The 20,468-nt window shown below is 33.5% G+C and overlaps 1 protein-coding gene across 1 annotated transcript in view; it reads left to right on the forward strand.

Annotated features, from left to right (window-relative positions):
* Nup160 (nuclear pore complex protein Nup160) overlaps window positions 1-20,468 on the forward strand; it is a 361,484-nt gene that overhangs the window by 87,574 nt on the left and 253,442 nt on the right. The window contains exons 10-11 of the mRNA XM_090401602.1: window positions 1,504-1,672; window positions 15,119-15,214. Of these exons, the coding sequence (XP_090257728.1) occupies window positions 1,504-1,672; window positions 15,119-15,214 (265 nt within the window). The remainder of the gene's footprint in view (window positions 1-1,503; window positions 1,673-15,118; window positions 15,215-20,468) is intronic.

Genomic DNA, 20,468 nt, shown 5'->3' on the forward strand with positions numbered 1-20,468 from the left:
CACACACATACTGAACAATATATATTGAATATATGTATATTCAACAAATTACATTGAAAGTATAAATGAACATATCCTCCTTTCCCTTTTTTTTATCACTGTGTCTCCAAGTCAGCTCATCTGAGTATGAGATTTTTTGTGTTAGATGATTCATTTAGAGTCAAATAATCAAGATGTGATAGAAATTATTGGACACTGTAATAATTTTCTGCAATTGTAGTCAAATGGTATATTTATTCTCTAAAATAATTAAAACAAGATGAGAAAAATATTATTGCATAATTAAAAGAAATATATCTTTTCCAGTGGAACAGTAATAAAGGTCTGTTTTTGCTTCTTTAGATAATGAAGCTGATAATTAATTTGTTCTGCTCTTACTTTTTTTTTTTTATTGACTAGTCAGTTTTTAAATGCACCTTATTTGCAACTTTTTTACAGGAGGGGGAAAAGAAATTATTTGTATGTGAATATATTTTGAAGACCTGTTTTTTGAGAGTAGAATTCCTTCCCTGCAATATGGTATGCATAGCAACCACAGTTAGAAATGCATCTTGTCAAAATGACTGTACCCAACTAGCTGAATACAGGATGAGTTTATGTTTTAGAAAAACTAAAGGCTCGAGTTTGAAACACTAATTATGTCTTGTATATTTTCTTATCAATTGCAAATTTATTTGAAAGACAGTAATACCCTGCCTTACACTTCACTTTAGACTAATCCATCCATACGACACCTCAGTTATGGTCAATGCCCATTTATGTGACACTACATTTATTCATACAACTGATTTAGTGACACGACACTGCCACGAATAACCTGATGAACAGTTTAAGACGTTGCTCGCTGCTTCTATGTGATTTGGTATTTTACTGTGAATTATAAACTATTTATAACTTATTTTATTATTGTTAATAATGCCAAATAAAATTCAATGTAAGAGTGCTGTTGCTTCTTAAAGAAACCTGTTACATTAAATACTAAGATTGATGATGGTATATCGAACACTGAGACAGGCTAAACTTATCTTGCACTACTGTTGTTAAAAACTAAGGTAAAGTGAAAAGTCTTACACTAATTAATACTACAGTTATCCATAAATATGGCGGTCACAATGCTGTGATGAAAAAACTTTTAATGGTGTAAATGAATGACCAAACTGTTTGGTGTATTCCCTTAAATGAAGCTATTCAGACTAACTTTTACGTTTGCAAAAATTATTCTAAATTTTTCATTTGTGAAACTGACATAGATTAATGCTTTATTTACATCATTTATGCATATATATGACTGCTTAAAAACATTACTAAACTTTTCGATGCATCTACAAGTGGGAAAAAAAAAAGGAGGGGATGATTACTATATGATGAAATTTGCTGTACAACAGTGATCTGGAACCTAATGTGTTGTATGTCTGTATAATTAATGTATATTTAAAATAAATATAAATTATTAGAAATATACATGTGATGTTTGTTTAACTGTGCTTTCTCTTTCCTTTTTAGTGAAAGCAATCCATCTGCTACTGCTGGTTGGGTATCTGTTGCCCTTCAGCCTTCTGTTTCCAGAGAAATCTACATACCATATCATCAGATGGATGCACATGAAGTATATTGCAAGGAAATATTTCGACAGGGCAGGTTCTCATATTCTACCATATTCAAAGCACTTAGTGTAAGACAAAGGGAATCACATTTGTTTGTGTGTGCATTTTAAATAAGTACATGAATGAATAATATAAGCACGTAAACACAAGAAAGATATTTAATTAGCCAAATATTTCGGTCTGAAAATTGCAGACCATTTTCAGTGGCACTACAAGAACAGTTAAAAAAAAAAAATACAAGGTGGAATACTAACAATAGATCATTAAAAATAGAACAAGCCGCGTGATGTCATATCACTAAATATTAACGGGAATATTATTAAGCAGAGACATGATTGAAATAAAGATATAATTAATAATATTAAATAACATAAAATTAATATGAATTAATGAGTTATCCTGATTAGACTTTCCCAGATTTTTGATACAGATATACAGTCATTCCGATTCAGGTTAGGACGATTGAGTAATGCCTCTACACTTTCTTTGAATAAACGTTCAAATTTATAGCGGGATCTATGTAAGAGGAGAGTTTTTGACCAAAGGATGTTGTGGTTAGTTTCAATCCCGTGCTGAGCCAATCCAAATTTTTCAGGTTTGTTGTGATGAATGGAGAATTGATGTTCTTGGATTCTTTTTTCAAGAGAGTGTCCAGTTTGTCCAAAATAGGAGAGATCATAGTTGCAGGGAATTTGATAAACTCCAGGAAGAGACATAGTTGAGCTTTGTTAATAGGTGAATACGTAGCTGTTAACTCATATTTCTTCAGAATTCTTGAGATAGGTTCTGAAATCCCAGAGATGTATGGAATTGGAACTCGACGTATTGAATCTTTGTAGTTTAGTGGTGGATTATAAGAATCGAGAAGATGTTATGTACTCTTTTCGGAAAAGCCATTGAGTTTCATGTGTTGTTGGATAGTAGAAAGTTCTTTATGTAGAAAATTAGAATTAGAACATTTAGTTTTGGCTCTTCTGATTAGACATTTTATGATTCTTGTTTTTTGACAAGGATGATGGGCTGATTCTTTAAGAATATACCGACCTGTGAACGTTGGTTTCCTGTAAACTGTAGTTGTAAGAGTATTTGGAGGTGACCGGATGAGGAGAACGTCTAAAGATGATAACTGGTTGTTTTTTTCATTTCCATAGTAAACTTTATATGATGATGTAAGGAATTGATACTGTTTAAAAATGGTATGTTTTTAAACAATGTTTTTTTAACGGCTCTCACCCCGTTACTCTCATCCCTGATCTTATCCCATCATATTCTTCTCCTTCCCCAAAAATTTCTATCTTTCGCTTCCCTCCCAAAGAATTCTGCCCACCCTTATAAACAAAACCCAGGTAAACCTGGGTTTTGTTTATAAGAGTTAAAATTCTCACACACACACACACACACACACACACACACACACACACACACACACACACACACACACACACACACACACACACACACACACACACACCTAAGTACATGAATATTTATTTTATATTATTTTTATGGCCATTTAGCCTATTTTTGTTTAGGAGTACCTCTTTTTTATAATGTCATTGGCTTTTTACTGAATTTTTAGGCATTACTGATTTTTTAGACAGATTGAAAAATATATAGGAAGAATAATTTGGACATACCTTTTGTAAGATGTTGCTGGTTGTCTTTATTCAGTGGCATCCAGCGTATGGCGATATACATTTATCTGCTGTTAAAGTATGACTGAAAGGAAGGGGGGGTTGGAAATATGGGGGATAGAAAGAGAGACGTGGAAGAATTATCAGTGAGGCAAGAGGTGTGTTTGAATTTTAAACCAGGTTTTTTTTAATAAGGGTAGGAAGAGAATTCTTTGGGAGGGAGGTGAAAGATAGAAATTTTTGGGGAAGGAGAAGAATATGATGAGATAAGATCAGGGATGAGAGTAACAGGGTGCGAGTTGTTTCAACAGTGTGTCGTCTTCGGAGCTCATATGGGAAGTGGAGGCTTTGTCATGCCGGCTTGGTGTTTTTTATTCTGTTTTTTTTTTCAGTTTTTTTAATTGTTAAGATGTTCTGGAATCTTAACAATAAAAAACACAACAACCAAAAGAAAAACATAATACAAAATACAGGAATAACAGAAATAGCATGCCCTTGAACAGAAGCATATCCACAAATCGACAAAGCTATAATAATAGACATGCATAGTTCGAATTATTCTTTCTATATATTCTTCATATATCTGTCTAAAACATCATTACTGATGTTTTAGACAGATATAAGAGCTACAGACACACAGAATTAAGTTTTGAAAACGAAACAGTGCTTAGACTATCGGAAACGATAGCCATAGAATGTGACAAAAACTCAATAAACGTCCACCACCCCCTACATAATCTCTTAGAGTTGGAAGCTCCAAAACTTAAAAATTAGGTCACGACTCTGAGCAATAGAATACAACACAGACACACCAAAGACAAAAACAACAAGCTGGCATGACATAGCCTCCACTTTCCACACGAGCTCTGAAGACGACGCACTGTCGAAACGGCTCACATCCCGTTACTCTCATCCCAGATCTTATCCCATCATATCCTTCTCCATCCCCAAAAATTTCTATCTTTCACTTCCCTCCCAAAGAATTCTGCCCACCCTTATAAACAAAACCCAGATAAACCTGAGTTTTGTTTATAAGGGTTAAAATTCACACACACACCTCTTGCCTTACCTATAATTCTCCCACATCTCTCTCTTTCTCTCTCTCTCTCTCTCTCTCTCTCTATTCCCCACATTTCCAACCCCCCTCCTCCTCCTTTCAGTCATACTTGAACAGCAGATAAATGTATATTGCCATATGCTCGATGCAACTGAATAAAGACAACCAGCAACATATTACAAAGGTATGTCCAAATTATTCTTTCCATATATTCTTTATATATCTGTCTAAAACATCAGTAATGCCCTAAAAATTGAGTTAAAAGCCAGTGACATTATAAAAAAAGTACTCCTAAACAAAAAGCGGCTAAATAGCCATAAAAATAATATTTACTTAGAGGATGAGTAACTTGGAAATTTTTCCAGAAATAATACCTATATTTTATTTATTTTTTTTTCTTTTTCAGCTTGATGGGAATGTTATTTATTTTAGTTCTAATGGAGAATGCATTTTGGAATTCTAAATTTTGTTTATTCTTTCTATATATTCTTCATATATATATCTAAAACATCAGTAATGCCCTAAAAATTGAGTAAAATGCCAGTGACATTATAAAAAAAGGGTAATCTTAAACAAAAATCGGCTAAATAGCCATAAAAATAATATTTACTTACAGGACGAGTAACTTGAAAATTTTCCAACATTCCCATCAAACTGGAAAAAAAAAAGGAGTGCTTAAGGGTCAAAGCTGTATAACTGAGAGGAGACCTCCACATAGCCTTTAAAGGAATGGAGAACCGACCAGAGCTTTTGACCTAATGTCCAATCCTCACCTTCTCATGGTGCACCCTGTTGGGTAACTATCTGGATACTGTACGAACGAGGATGGGCTGTCAATTTGGAATTTAGTCGATCAAATTGTATTCTTATTGGCTTAAACCAATATAGAAAATGATGGTACGACATGACAAAATTTCATGCCAGCTGGGGCGTTGCTCGGTTAAACAAGGCCCCCTTTGTTTTTGCCAGGGAACCAGGGCGAACAGCGAAAAGTCAGTTACTGGAACAAATATGAAAGCATACCCCAACTCAACATCACCAGAGTTAATGATCGGTACTATCAACATAAGAAGCCTGAATGGCATAGAAATGAAGCTAGCTGAAGAATTAGATAAGTACCAGATCGACATAATAGGGGTGACTGAAACATAAAAGACAGAAACTGGTGAGATCATTCTGAGCAATAAATACAAAATGTTATATTCAGGCAATGACAATCAAGGAAAAGAAGGAGTAGCCATAGTATTCAACACAAAATATGAGGCTAATCTTCTTGAATGGCAGGCAGTCTCGAGTAGAATGTGGGCAAATATCAGATTGGGGAATTGGACAATGAGACTTATTTGTGCCTATGGTCCCACAGAAGATTCTACTAAGGTAGAAGTGGAGGAATTTTTTGATGCTTTAGAAAAATGAACTGACACAATGAAAAAGGATAAGTTGGTCCTTGTTGGGAATCTAAATAGAGTAGGAAATGATTGTGAGACATACAAAAATATTTTGGGAAAATTTGGAGAAAAGAGCAAAGCTAATAATAATGGCAAATACCTGTTGGATTTCTGCTCAGGACATGGACTGGTTATAACTAACACCATGTTCCAACATAAAAATGTGCACAAACTCACATGGAGAGAAGAGGCAAGGAATAAGAAAAGTCTCATTGACTATGTCATTGTTGATAGTGATGTTTTCTCCCTGGTGCAGCACACCAGAGTGTACAGAGGATATGAAATTGGAAGCGATCACTATTTAGTCTTGAGCAGGATAAAATTGAATTTCATATTGAAAAGAATAACATGTAAGAAAGTTTTAAAGCGAATAAAAGTTGAGCAGTTCTCAGATGTGAACTGTAGACTAAAATGCACAAAGATTATTCAAGAAAAAATGAGAGTGTTTGATAACAGAACCAAAGAACCATAGCTGGGTCAGAAGTAAAGCACTTGACCAAAGACTAGAGACTGCAGATATGAGAGTCCTGAGAAAGATTAGAGGCGTGAACAGATGGTATCAATGGTAATATCATATTAAAAATGAGGATATTAGGAAATAACTTGACATTGTTAGCATTCAGGAATGCGTTAGCAGAGGTAATCTCAGGTGGTTTGGTCACTTAAACAGAATGGGCGAGGAAAGATTAGCAAAACAAGTGTTCTCTGCCAGGTTGGCAGCAAAACGACCTAGAGGAAGACCAAGATATAGGTGGATTGATACGTTACAAAGTGCCTTAGATGATAGAAATATAAGATCTGATAATGTTGTAGTCTTCACAAGTAACAGACTGATTTGGAGGAAACTTGTAGATAAGAAGTTAGTAATGATGTAAATTTTTCATGTAGTACTATCATATTCTGTACACCCCTTGAGGGTACATGTTAGGAATTTGATGATGATGATGATGATGAATTTTGTTTATTTTACAATATCATTTATGCTAGAAATTTCTATGCACAAAATTTTCTATTGATATCAGATGAAATATTAGTATAGAAGTAATTTGAAATGCAGTATATTTATTGGCAGTACCTCCCACGAATAATGAATCAACATGTGATGCCCTAACGTTTATCAGCATACTCAGATTGCTGATTGCTGTAGCAAAATAGTAGTTATGCTGGTATATTGATTTTGGGAACCCTGTAATGTTCGTCATAAAAATTTATAAGATTTATCACATTTCAGTAATAAATTTTGATTAATTTAGAACTCCGTAGCTCCATCAGCATAGAAGAAGCCCTTTGGTCGGAAAGACCTGGGTTCGATTCCTGTCCAAAATGTGAGGAACCTATATCTGTTCTCTTTCGACTAAAGGTGAGTTAAAAACCCTCTCTCATACGGAGAGAGGGTTTTTTTTTCATCCAGAAACTTGGGTTTTTCATCCCCCAGAGCAGGCAAATTTGCCCTGTGGATGCACAGATCTACGGTCATGAAATACATACTTAATCCCTCATTAGGAGGTCTCAACCCATCCTAAGGGACATGTGAGGAAAAGGGGAAACCCCACATGAAATAAATTGAATTTAGATGCTTGAGATTTTGGCTTTCAGATCAAGGTTATATAGTGAGATACGTGAATTGAATGCGTATGAACACAACTAAATTAGGTCTTGCTAGTCATTAAATTATAGGCATACCATGGTCATATGACTCACTGGATTCTAGACCACCATCATATAGTGAATTGCTGCTTTTTCCCTTCACTTTTAGATGCAATGCATGTAATAGTTTAATAACATTTTTAAGCAGTCATATGTGAGCATAAATGATGTAAATAAAGCATTTATGTTAGATACACAAACAAAAAATTTGGAATAATTTTCACAAATTAAAAAGTTATTATGAATAGGGAACGTGTTTAAGGGAACACACCAACCAGGGTAGTCATCAGTATGTACCATTTATTATTTTTCCATTTCATCAGTAAGATTGTCATGTTTATGGAAAAATGTATTATTAACTACTTTGACACTTCATTTAGAACTTTATCTTTGTGGTTAACAACTTTAACAACAGTCTTCTTCTTTGGTGCATCAATCCAAAGATTGGTAATTATAGCAGCACATCAGAACATCCTGTCTTGTGCCCTCCTTTTTATCTCTTCATAACTCTTAGCACCAGTTAGCATCATTATGTTATTTATATAAGAAATTCTTGGTCTGCCTCGTGGCCTCTTTCCTTCTACAGTCCCCCATGCTTTAAATGGTGTCCAATTAGGCATTTTCTTCTCTTATTGATGTGTTTCATTAATGACCACTCTTCATTAACTGTATTTAGAATACTTTTCCTTTCTGTCCAACTAATTTTCTTCGTCTTTCTCCAGCACCAAAGTTCAAATGCTCCAATTTTTGATGTCTTGTTTTGTTAGGGTCCAGGCCTCACAACCATATATGCAATGGTCCATATGTATATTTTCACTAGCCTTTTTTTGAGCTGGATGCTAAGTCCTTTACAGGTAAAAATGTTTCTTCTGTTGTAGAATGCTTTTTTGGCTAAGATTATTTGTGCTTGAATATTTGATTGGTTTCTTCTATCTTCTGTGATAAGACTTCCAAGATATTTAAAGAGGATACCTGTTGTATTAGGTTATTATTTATTTCCAGGTTTATTTTCATGGATTTGCTTTACTTGTAATTAATAGTTTTGTTTTCTTATAATTAATTTTTAGGCTGTACCGTGTGAAAATTTCTTCCATCTTTGTCAAGGTGGCTTTCAGTTTGTTTTTGTTATCAGCTATAATAATTTCTATATCATCCGCAAACTGTAGCCAGTTAATATCCATTCCATTTATCTTAATTCCTGTTTGTATTAGTTCTTTCAATTTATTTATTGCATCTTCAATGCATAGATTAAACAATACAGGTGAAAAAGAGCACCCCTATCTTACACCTCTACGTATTTTTGCTATTGCGGTTTTTGTTTTATTGCTGGCTGTTTCTGTTAGGACTTCTTGGTGCTTGTAAAGATTAAATATTAGCCTTCTATCTCTCCAATCTACCCTTTATTGTTTTTAGGAAGTGAAACATTTGGTTCCAGTCAATATTATCGAAGGCTTTCTCCAAGTCAAGAAAGACTATCTGAGCTGAGTATTTTGATTTTTTCTCAAATCTTCTTTTGCTAACTGTTCTTAGAGCTAGGATTGCTTCTCTTGCCCTCTGCTGTTTCCTGAATCCAAACTGGTCATTGCCAAAATATTCTTCAACCTTCTTTGTTAGTCTTTTTTGTATAATTGTGAGTAGTATTTTCGAAGCATGTGATATTAAGCTTATTGTTCAATGATTTTCACACTTGTTTGCATTATTTACTTTAGGAATAGGTATGATAGAGCATTGTGTAAAATCTTTGGGGATGATCCCTGTTTCATAAACATCCTTCATGATCTTGAAAAGGTATGACCATGTTTTCTGAGTACATTATTAATTCTGAAGGGATGTTGACAATTCATTCAGTGCCCATTCAAATTCATCTTTTAATATAGTTGGACCAATTTCTTCCACATCAAGTCTTGTTTCATCTTCTATAGCCTTGGCGTCTAGATCTTTACCACTATATAGATCTTCTAAGTACTCCTTCCATCTTTTCGAAATTTCTTCCTTATCTCTAAGTATGTTCCCCTGTTTATTTTTGATAATTGTACTTGTCTTGTTTTATTGGCTTATTTCTTTTATAATGTTATAAGCTTTATCGATTCTCCCAGTCTTTGTTAGATCTTCTATTTCTTTACATTTCTCTGTATACTATTGTTCTTTTGCTTCTTTACACTTTCTGTTTATCATATTTTTTTATATGTTTATATTTGTCTTTGCTTTCTTCCTTTAGGGAGGTTTTGTATTTCCTTCTTTCATCTATTAGATCTAGAATATCCTGGGTGATCCATGGCTTTTTTATTTGCTTGTTCCTTAATCCTATGCAGTCATTGGCAGCCTTGATGATTGTATCCTTCAAATGAGTCCATTTTTCCTCTATGTTTTTCTTTTCCCTCTCTCCAGTTTTAATGCTTTCATCGGTTTGCTGTTTATAGTTTCTATGGTTTCCTCTGTTTTCAGGTTATTTATGTTCATTTGGGCCTTTTCCTTGGTTGTGACAGCTTTTTAAATTTCAGATTACATTTCAATAAAACTAAATTGTGGTCACTGTCAACATCAGCTCCGGGTAACTTTTGCATGATTTTACTTGATTTTTAAATCTATTTCTTGTCATAATATAATCTATTTGGTACCTTCCTATATCCGCTGGCATTTTCCAAGTATACCTTCTTCTTTTTGGTACCTCATACCAGGTATTAGTAACAATCAGATTGAATTGGTGGCAGAACTCCAAAAGTCTATCTCCTCTTTCATTTCAGCATCCAAGTCCGTACTTTCCCACCTCACTCTACCATCTTTGCCTTCACCAATGACTGCATTCCAATCATCCATGACAATAAGATTATCTTCCTTTTTGGAGTTTGATTACATTCTCAATATCTACATATACTCTCTCAACTTCATCATCACTGTGGTCACTAGTAGGCATATAAGCTTGTATTATTGTAATATTTGTTGGTCTTGCTTCTAGTTTTACCATTCTCAATCTGCTACTACATTTAATGAGTTGATTACTGTTCTTCCCCATTCCTTATTGAGAACCACCGCGACTCCATTTTTTTCTGTCTCATCACCTGAATAAATGATTCTGTAATCACCACTCCAAAAGTCTCCAGTTCCATTCCATCTCATTTTGCTAATTCCCAATATGGCTATTTTTAATCTATCCATTTCTCTCTTCAAATTTTCCAATTTCCCAATTTGTAGGAAGGTTCTCACCCTTCTACAAATTGGGAAATTGTAGGAGGTTGAGAAACAAGCAGTGATAGCACAGTGGTAAAAAACCCTCAACAGGCATACAGTCAGGAATACATATCCATACTTGAAGTAGAAAAAGCCATCAAAGGCTTGAAATGTGGAAAGGCAGCAGGAGAAGATGATATTCGACCAGAAATGGTGAAGTATGGTGGTATAAAAGTCTTACAGTGGCTGCACTGCATAGTTCAGAAAGCCTGGACAGAGGGACAAATTTCCGATGATTGGAGTAGAGCTCTAATAGTACCCATATATAAAAAGGGAAATAAAACGGAATGTGAGAATTACAGAGATATTTTCCTAATGAGTGTTCCTGGGAAGATCTGTGCAAGTATACTTGAGAAACGGTTGAGAAGAATTGTGGAAGAAAAGCTTGGTGAAGAACAAGCTGGATTCAGGCTAAATAGAGGCTATCAGGATCAGATCCTTACTTTACGACAAATAGTTGAGAAAGCATGGGAATATAACAAAGATCTGTATTTAAGTTTTGTCGATCTGGAAAAGGCATATGACAAGGTTCCAAGAGAGAGAAGCTATTCAATATGCTACAGTTATATAGTACAATGGGGCATTATATCAAGCAATACTTAGTCTTTATTTGAGTTGTAAGTCAGCAGTTAGAATTGAAGGAAGTACAGGAAGATGGTTTAATGTCAAATCTGGTGTGAGACAAGGATGTACATTATCCCCTCTGTTATTCATTATCTATATGGATCACATTATGAAGGAAAGCGGTATTAAACATGATATCAGAATTGAAGATGTTAATATCAGCTCTTTGCTTTATGCGGACGATGTTATACTTCTAAATAAATCTGCTACAAGTTTGCAAGATTCCCTGACTAAATTGAATAACTGTTGTAATAGATATGGTATGAAGGTCAGCATTAAATAGACAAAGACAATGAAAATAGGTAGAAGAATTGTTTAAAATGTCAACTGCATTGTGAATGGAGAATTTTTGGAACATGTAAAACATTTCAGCTACTTAAGCACTATTTTTTGTGAAAATGGTAAATTAAATATGGAAATAGACAACAGAATCAACAAAGCTAGTATGGTAGGCAGTCAATTGAAATGGAATAAGAGAGATATTAGTCGGAAACACTAAATTAGCTGTATACAAGACAGTGTTCAAACCAATTTTAACTTATGGATCTGATAGCTGATTTAGAAGTAAAACACTTGACCAAAGACTAGCGACTGCAGATATGAGAGTCCTGAGAAAGATTAGAGGCGTGAACAGATGGCATCAATGGCAATATCATATTAAAAACGAGGATATTATGAAAGAACTTGACATTGTCAGCATCCAGGAATGTGTTAGCAGAGCTAATCTCAGATGGTATGGTCACTTAAAGAGAATGGGCGAGGAAAGATTAGCAAAACAAGTGTTCTCTGCCAGGCTGGCAGGAAAATGACCCAGAGGAAGACCAAGATATAGGTGGATTGATATGGTACAAAGTGCCTTAGATGATAGAAATATAAGATCTGATAATGTTGGAGTCTTGACAAGTAACAGACTGATTTGGAGGAAAATTGTAGATAGGAAGTGAGTAATGATGTAAATTTTTCATGTAGTACTATCATATCCTGTACACCCTTGAGGGTACATGTCAGGAATTTGATGATGATAATTCAGAAGAATAATCAAGCAATTTCTCCATATTAGTCTGTATTGTGTATAAACTAGTATTGTCAGATCATAATGTTTTGGTTCATTCTTCTAACACATATTCACTTCTAATTGCATCAGTCGACTACATCTTGGTGTTTTTTTCCTGCTATTCTGTCATCAAACAGATTTTATTAATCTTTTTAATGTTTTCCCCCTGCTTAAATCACTATCCAACCACGCCTTTCTCATCTATCCTTAGACAAGTTGGAGCAAAGGACTGGGCAAGCCATTCCTTTGCTGCAATTCGTCTAAGGATAAGTATTTTATGTCTGTAGATGTGTGTGTGTGTTCACAGGACCGGTTTGCTTCTTTTTGAGTGATGAAAAACCTAGTTTCTAGGAGAAAAACCTCAACCTCCATATGAGACTGGCTAACTCACCTTTAATCAAAAACACCTGATAAAGGTTCTTCGAGTCATAGATGGATTCAAAGATGCATGTTTTTCCAACCAGGGGGCTCTGAGAGGTGACTGTATCGTACCACCGTAAATCACATTCTTGAATGCTAATAATGTTAGTTGCCTTTGTAATATCTTAATTTTTAATATGATGTCTGTCATTGATACTGTCTGTTAACTTCTCTAATTTTTCTCAAAACTCTTGTATCTGTAAACCTTACAGTTTTTCATAAACTGTTTTATTTCTAACAGCACTCTCTGATTCACAGGTCAGAATTTGTTTGAAAATCTTGTATAGTATTTTCATTAATTTCTTTCTCTTACTCTATAAATTTATTAACTTGTTCTGTACCATGCCAGCTTTGCTTATTCTGTTTATTTCTATGTTTATTCATTAGGTTCACTAAAAACTACCTAAATACTTAAGTTTGGTAGCTTTCCTATTGAGAATGAAGTGATGATTTCTAGTTTGTCTTTTTATTGTCGATTTTAATTGCTAAATTTGTTATAGCAGTTATTTAATTTAGTTGAAAAACATCATGAAGACATGTACTAGATTTATTTAAGAGTTTAATATCATCTGCATAAAATAAGTTAAGCTGAATATATTTCTAATTTTTATATCAGGTTTTTTTAATGTCACTTTCCTTCATAGTGTGATCCATATAGATGATGATTATTCGTCATGTATAGTGGAGATATCCTTGTGTGCCTTTTGCTACACCTGATTTTATATCAAACTGTCTTCTAACTGCTGACATATAACTTAAATAATACTATGAATTCTATATAATATCCTTTTTTATTATCATACATACAACCATAGAATTTTGAAGTTTTCTCCTTTGCAACTTGTGCTGTCTTTTTCAAGTGTACAAATCTTAAATATAGATCCTTGTTATTAGATCATCATCATCCATTGCTCCAACAGAAACTGCCGGGTCAGGCAGTTGAAAGCTCTCTTTATTCTTTTTAACCCCTTATATTCTTTTTTTAGCAAACACTTCCGCTCAAGTTTTTTTTTTCTGAATCTTCTGTGTGGTCTCAGTATTTTCTGTGGTCTTTCTCTCGTCCTTTTCTCCTCAATTTTCATTTTATATGTTCTTAATTTTTCTCCTCATTTCTCCAAACCACTTCAAGCATGAGTTAACAAGCACTTTAAGCATTAGTCAACAAGCATTTATTGAACATTTTGCAGACCCCAAAACATTCTTAATGTCCATATTTCTTATACTATCTTTCCTTATTTTTTTATAACATTAACCTCAGTAGAATAGTTATTGTATTAGTAGAATACAAGCAATGAACTCATTTTCATTGCTTGTATTCTACTCATGTCTCTCTTTAATAAGTGTCCATGTCTGCTACATAAGATAAAATGGGCAAAAAATAACATCTGTTAATCAAAAGCGTCTACTTCAGTGGTGGCACCTCACTGTCTCAATAGACTACCTAGACTGTTAAAAAAAAATCTCCTTATCTAAACTTCCATCACTAGAAAGTACACTTCCCAAATATTTGAAGTTTTCACTACACTTCAAGACTTTCCCATTGAGCTAAACACCATTAACTTATATGGTTTTTTTTATGTGATTTAAGATGCTCTCTCTTTGCTTTAATTTGTAACCCATATTTGTGTCTCTCACTGTTCCATTAGTCCACTTTTGTGGCTCTCCTTCTGAGATCATCTGCAGAAGTGGCTGTTTTTTCTTTTTGGTGGTTAACTGTATCTAAGAACACTAGTCATCACCACAATGAACAGCAGTGGAGATGAGACACTTCCTTATCACATCCCATTAAGTGTAAACTGTTCCGAATTACCAATTTGAGTATTCACACATCTTATATTTAATGTACAGTAAAACGATTGCAATCTGAGCAATGGCCATCTGGCATAATCTGTACTACATCAAATCATATCTGGAATAGAATTTGTCCCAGTTGGACACTGTTTAATTCCAGTGGATTAATTACCAAATCACAAAATCATTTGCATTGTAAGGATCTTATCCAACTTTCAATGTACTATCAAGAGTTTGATGGTGCAGTTGAGAGTGCTTAAGAGGAATTTACAAAGACTGTAAGGGTGACTTAAGATATCTACTGATTGCTTATTACTGTCAGCCAAAAAATTGTAGCTACACCACCAAAAGTCAGAAATATAAATGGAGAAATGAGTCTTAAGTTTATAAGATCTCTCATTTTCAGTGTAGTTTCTAAAAAAATGTCTTTTTCATAATGTATTATCTGTGTTTACATTAATTTGCAGAAGGATATATTTCAGATGTAATTTCATTGAATCTTCTTGATTTTACTGCTTGTCAGGAGTAGTTCAAGTTCTTTAAATATGAATATATTAAATATATTCTCTCGATTAACTGCATAATTTTATTATTATTTGGAATGTGTTTAGATATATAAACGTGCATCAGACATGGCTATTAGAAATGAAGCTATGACATCTTTAGATTTCCTGAAGAAAGAAGTGGTTGATACAATTCTGACAGAGGTAATTTTATTTTTGTTTTTATTTTAAGAAAAATTGAAAAGTTCCCTAATTATGTAAAGTTTATCTCCAAAGATTATTTCTGTATTTTTTGATTACACAACAACATGATAGTTATTTTAAATTTTTTTGTTCACTATAACTGCTGTCAAGAAAATGTATAGCATGAAGAGATTTTGCTGAACAAGGTCTCTCTCTCTCCCCTCAGTGTCTACCCATTGTGATTATGTTTTTTGGATGATTCATATCAGTCCCATAATCCCATCATCTTTAGGCATAATGTTTTAAACTTCTTCATCAGCTGTAAGCTACAATACTTGAGAAACTCAAACATCACTATATTCAGACAAATGCTCATCTCACCCATGAGTATATCATTCATGACATTTGATTTAGATAACACATTGTTGCTGATGATAATGTGCACTTCCACTCAAAATGATAATCATATTAAATGCAAGTATTATATTGGCTATTAAATTAACAACTGTAAACACTGACATTCATTGGAGCATGTCAGAGTATCATACTTTTCTGAGACCTTGAATTATATAAAGATAAAAAATCATTCATTTTTAAATTAATAGGTAGACTATGCAGACTGCAGTATATTTATTTTTCCTTAATTTTATCAAATTTTAATAAGTTATTTAAATATGAACACATTAAATACAGTAGCGAACGGATTAATCCGAACACTCACATTTTAAAGAAAAAATTTAATTTTGCAAGAAAATAAGTACAAAAATCAAACTCCAACTTTACCTAATAATTTATGTGCTCCTCTGTTCCTAATAAGTTCATTAATTCACTTAGGCATGAATCTACCAATGTAGAACACATTTTTCTTATTTCTGCATCTCAAAACCATACTTTTATAATGGTTGTATTAAGTTATCCTTTGTATCATAATTTAATTTTCCAAGTTTCTTTCACTATAGTCCACAAATTTTCTATTGGTTAATGTCAGGAGAGTTACCTGGCCACTGAAGTAATTCGATATTGTGATTTTTGAGGAACTCTTTCACTTTTTTTTTAAGTGTAGCATGGAGCAAGATTCTGTTGGAAGATGAGCTTTGTATTTCTGGATCTGTGGAACCACTAATTTTCGCCAACATTTTTATGTATCGGTCACTTTTCATATACCGTTGCCAGGCATGAGTGATCCTGGACCATATGTAAAACAATCCCAGAACATCTGTTTAGCTGGGTGTTTAGGAGCTTGTTGAAGGTGGGTAGGAGGTCTTCTCAGCCGCTGCTTTGCAAACATAGGGAACTTGCTCTCCTGCTTCCTGCTTCCAACAATCTTCAACAGACTGTCATGTGAAAAATATTAATCCCACTACCTGCCAAGTCTATTTAAGTTTACAGTAGACAATCTTGGATTCATTTTGCTTTTCCTAACTAGTAAACGATCTTGACTAGTTAGGAAAACTAGTCAAGTTTTCCTTTTCTTTCAGAAAAAAAAAAGGTACCTATCTCCCTAAACCTCTTTAAAATCACATTAACAGTACCCAAGCCACTACTACACTCATTGGCAATTTGTCTTTGAGTCATTGGTGTGTGCTAAGAAAGAGTACATATTTTTGAATGCTTTCTTGGAGATGTATCCATTTTATAGCTACACAAAATGAATAAACACTATGAATATCAGCTTGTTTGCACTTTTAAAAATGCACAACACTATTAATAAACATCGCAGAGACAGTTAAAACAGCTGAAACACACAGCACTCAACCAAAATCTTCTTCTTTAGCTAGTTGAACCTCTAAGGTTCTTAGCTGCATGCACCAGCTTCTTCCATTCCTTTCTGTCTTGAGCTTTTTCATTCCAGTTCTGAATTCTCATCTCGTCTTTGGAAATTATTCTCCCAATGCATCCGTAGTCTACCTCTGGGTCATTTTCTATCAGGCTTCATCTTGAATGCTTGTTTAGTCATTTGCTCCTCAGCCATTCTAAGGTTCTTAGCTGCATGCACCAGCTTCTTCCATTCCTTTCTGTCTTGAGCTTTTTTATTCCACTTCTGAATTCTCATCTCATCTAAGCCTTTTTGGAAATTATTCTCACAATGCATCCGTAGTCTACCTGTGGTCATTTTCTATCAGACTTCATCTTGACTGCTTGTTTAGTCATTTGCTCCTCACCCATTCTTTCAACATGTCTAAGCCATCTATTTTTGCTTGCTTGAATCTCATCAACTAAAAGTGGAGATCTGTAGAGTTCAATATAATTCTTGGTTATGTCTTTTCCATTCACCTGTTATGTTATCACTTACAGATCCATAGACTTTTCTGAGGATTTTATTTTCAAAGATCTGCAATGCTTTTGCATCTTGGTCTGTTATGCTCCAGGTTTCTGCTCCATACAAAACAATAGGTCTATTGATTCACTTTTATTGTATATTTCTGTTTTAACTCTGCTTGTTAGAATTTTGCAAGATAATGGAGTGAATGATAAGATCTATTGGAGGCATGTATTCTAGCTTTTATTTCTGTATTAATTTTATTATCTTGAGTAATCATTTTCAAGATATTTTAAGCAGGTGGCACTTTTAAATTTCAGGTTATCAATGGTAAAATGGGCATTTCCCCCTTGATTGTGATTTCTGCATACATTTAAATATTCAGTTTTATCCTGGTTAATTTGTAATCCTAGTTTTTCAGCAGATATTTTGAGTTTTCTAAATGTTGTTCTAATGTCTTCAGCATTTTCTCCAACAAGGTATTATCCTAATATTACTGTTCTGTTTGTTATCTTTTACAATTCCTTGATTACATTTTTCTAATGCTAATTTAAAAAGGATGGTTGAAAGGGCATCTCCTTGTTTCAATCCTATCTTAATATCAAAAAGTTCAGATCTGCCATAATTTCCACCTTATAAGAAACGCTTTTTTGTACCTAAAATTTATCTGAAAATTAGGATGAATGCCAAATGCGTCTTATAAACATGTGCATCTTACGGTGCATCATTGCTTGTCACTAATGTGTGATCGGTTTGAATAGTTGCACGGTCATTAGCAGTCGTATTTAAACTAGTAACCAATACATTATTATATTTACATTTTTTTTTATAACCTATGGATTCTATGAAGCACAGACATAGTATTATCATTGCATTTAAGTGTAGTGTAATTGACTATGCAAAAAAGAATGGCAATAGGGCAGCAGAGCAGCACTTTGGCCTCCACCTACAGAAAAAATGGTATGAACTTGGAAGAAACAAGATCAGCAGTTAATAGAAGCGAATTCTAAAAAACACAATCTCCTCAGAAAACTGGCAAAATGGCCAGAAATTGAAAACTGTTTATTCAACAAGCAAAATTAGCAACAGAAAGAAATGTCATTGATTTTCTAGGATGCAAAAACAAAAATATCACTAAAAATGCCAGACGAATTCGAATTTAACATTGAGTTTCACAGATTCATCATAAATGCTAGAAAATAAGACAATTTTGAAATTTCACAGATAGGTAATATGGATGAAGAGCCTCTGACTTTTGATGTGCCCTCAAACAAAACTGCTGACTCTAAAGGTAAAAAAAAAAATATTATTGTTAAAACTTCTGGTCACGAAAAAATCCTATACTGTTGCTTCTGCCAAAGAAAAACTTTCCAAAGGAGTTGACATTCATACATATTCATCCAAAAGGATAGATGGATGAGTTGGGGATGAAGTTATGGATAAAGAGGGTATGGTCCGAACATCCTGGCAGTTTACATCAGAAACTTGCTTTGTTAGTATGGGATCAGTTTAGATAACCATAAAAATAAAAGCCATTAAGAATGAGCTTTACAAAATGAACACAAAAATAGCTGTAATCCCAGGAGGACTCACCTCTGCACTTCAGTCTTTAGATGTATCAATAAACAAACCCTTTGAAGCATTTATGAGGGGAAAAATGGATCAATTTTATGCAATCTCCAAATTTTTAGGAAACAGCTACAGGTAGGAGAAAGAAGGCCACAATTTCACAGGTGTGCAAATGGGTAAGAGTTCATGGAATGAAGTGAAACCTGAAATTATTATAAAATCTTTTCTAAAGTGTGGCATTAATAATTCTCTTGACAGTATAACTTGGTTTTTGATGAAGAATCAAATTCAGAAAATTTTGAGAGTGAAGATGAATATAGATTTGAGAAGAGGATTAATGAAATTTGTAAAAATTATTTTGTTTATATTATTATATATATATTATATATATGTATTATTATATGTTAGATTTTTTAATGATTTGATTTTTAAGAATAATTGTTTTTTATCTAATAAATGGATAATACATGTATTAAAATTAAAAATAATAATAATAATGATATTTACATGAAAAATTTTATGCATAATTCATGTGTCTTATATTACAAAGAATTTTTTTTCCTAAAAATTCAACATGAAAAATTTGATGCGTCCAATACAATAGTGCATCTTATAAGGCGAAAAATATGGTAATTCCATTGCTAATATGCTGCTTTGACTGTCAGTGGTGAAAATTTTGATTAGACATATTATCTTATGAAGTATTTCTAGTTCATCTAATATTCCCCCAAGTCCTCCTCTATGAATGCTCTCATACATTTTTCCAAAGTCTACAAATAAAATATGAACCTGCAGATTGTATTCTCATTTTTTTTCTAGTATCTAAACACAAATATCAACTGTTGATCTATTTCTTTGGAATCAATCCTGTTTAATATTCACCAATATTTTCTTCAGCATAAGATTTTGATAAAATTTTGTAGCCTATTGATAGTATTGATATTCCCCTGTAATTTTCGCATTCACATTTGTTTCCCTTTTTATAAACTGGAATGATTAGCGATTCTTTCTATTCTGTGAGTATCTTCTTTTTCCCGTATTAAATTTACCAACTTATGTATACGAGTGGTTAATTCACTATCCCCATATTTAATGAGTTCAGCTACTATTCCATCAGTGCTTGGTGCCTTGTTGTTTTTGAGCAGCTTTAACTTTTCTCTACTTCAGCTAGGGAAGGTTTAATTATTTCTTGGTGACAGTATGATAAGTATTCTGTTTGAAAGACACAGTAGGTTCATCACAATTTAGAAGTTTGTTAAAATACTCTCTCCACCTGTTTGCTATTTCATTTCTAGAGGCTAGTATTTGTCCATTGCTATTATTGATTACTGTTGTTTTCATATGTGAGTCTGATTTTCAGTTTTCGGTTTGGAAAAATTTTCTGGGATTATTTAGTGTAAAGTATTTCTAGATTTCTTTGATCTGTTCACACAAAAAAAACTTTCT

Source organism: Typopeltis vanoorti, chromosome 12 (genome assembly GCF_054136105.1).
Source record: "Typopeltis vanoorti isolate ZY-2024b chromosome 12, IOZ_Tvanoo_1.0, whole genome shotgun sequence".
Taxonomy (NCBI): Eukaryota; Metazoa; Arthropoda; class Arachnida; order Uropygi; family Thelyphonidae; genus Typopeltis; species Typopeltis vanoorti.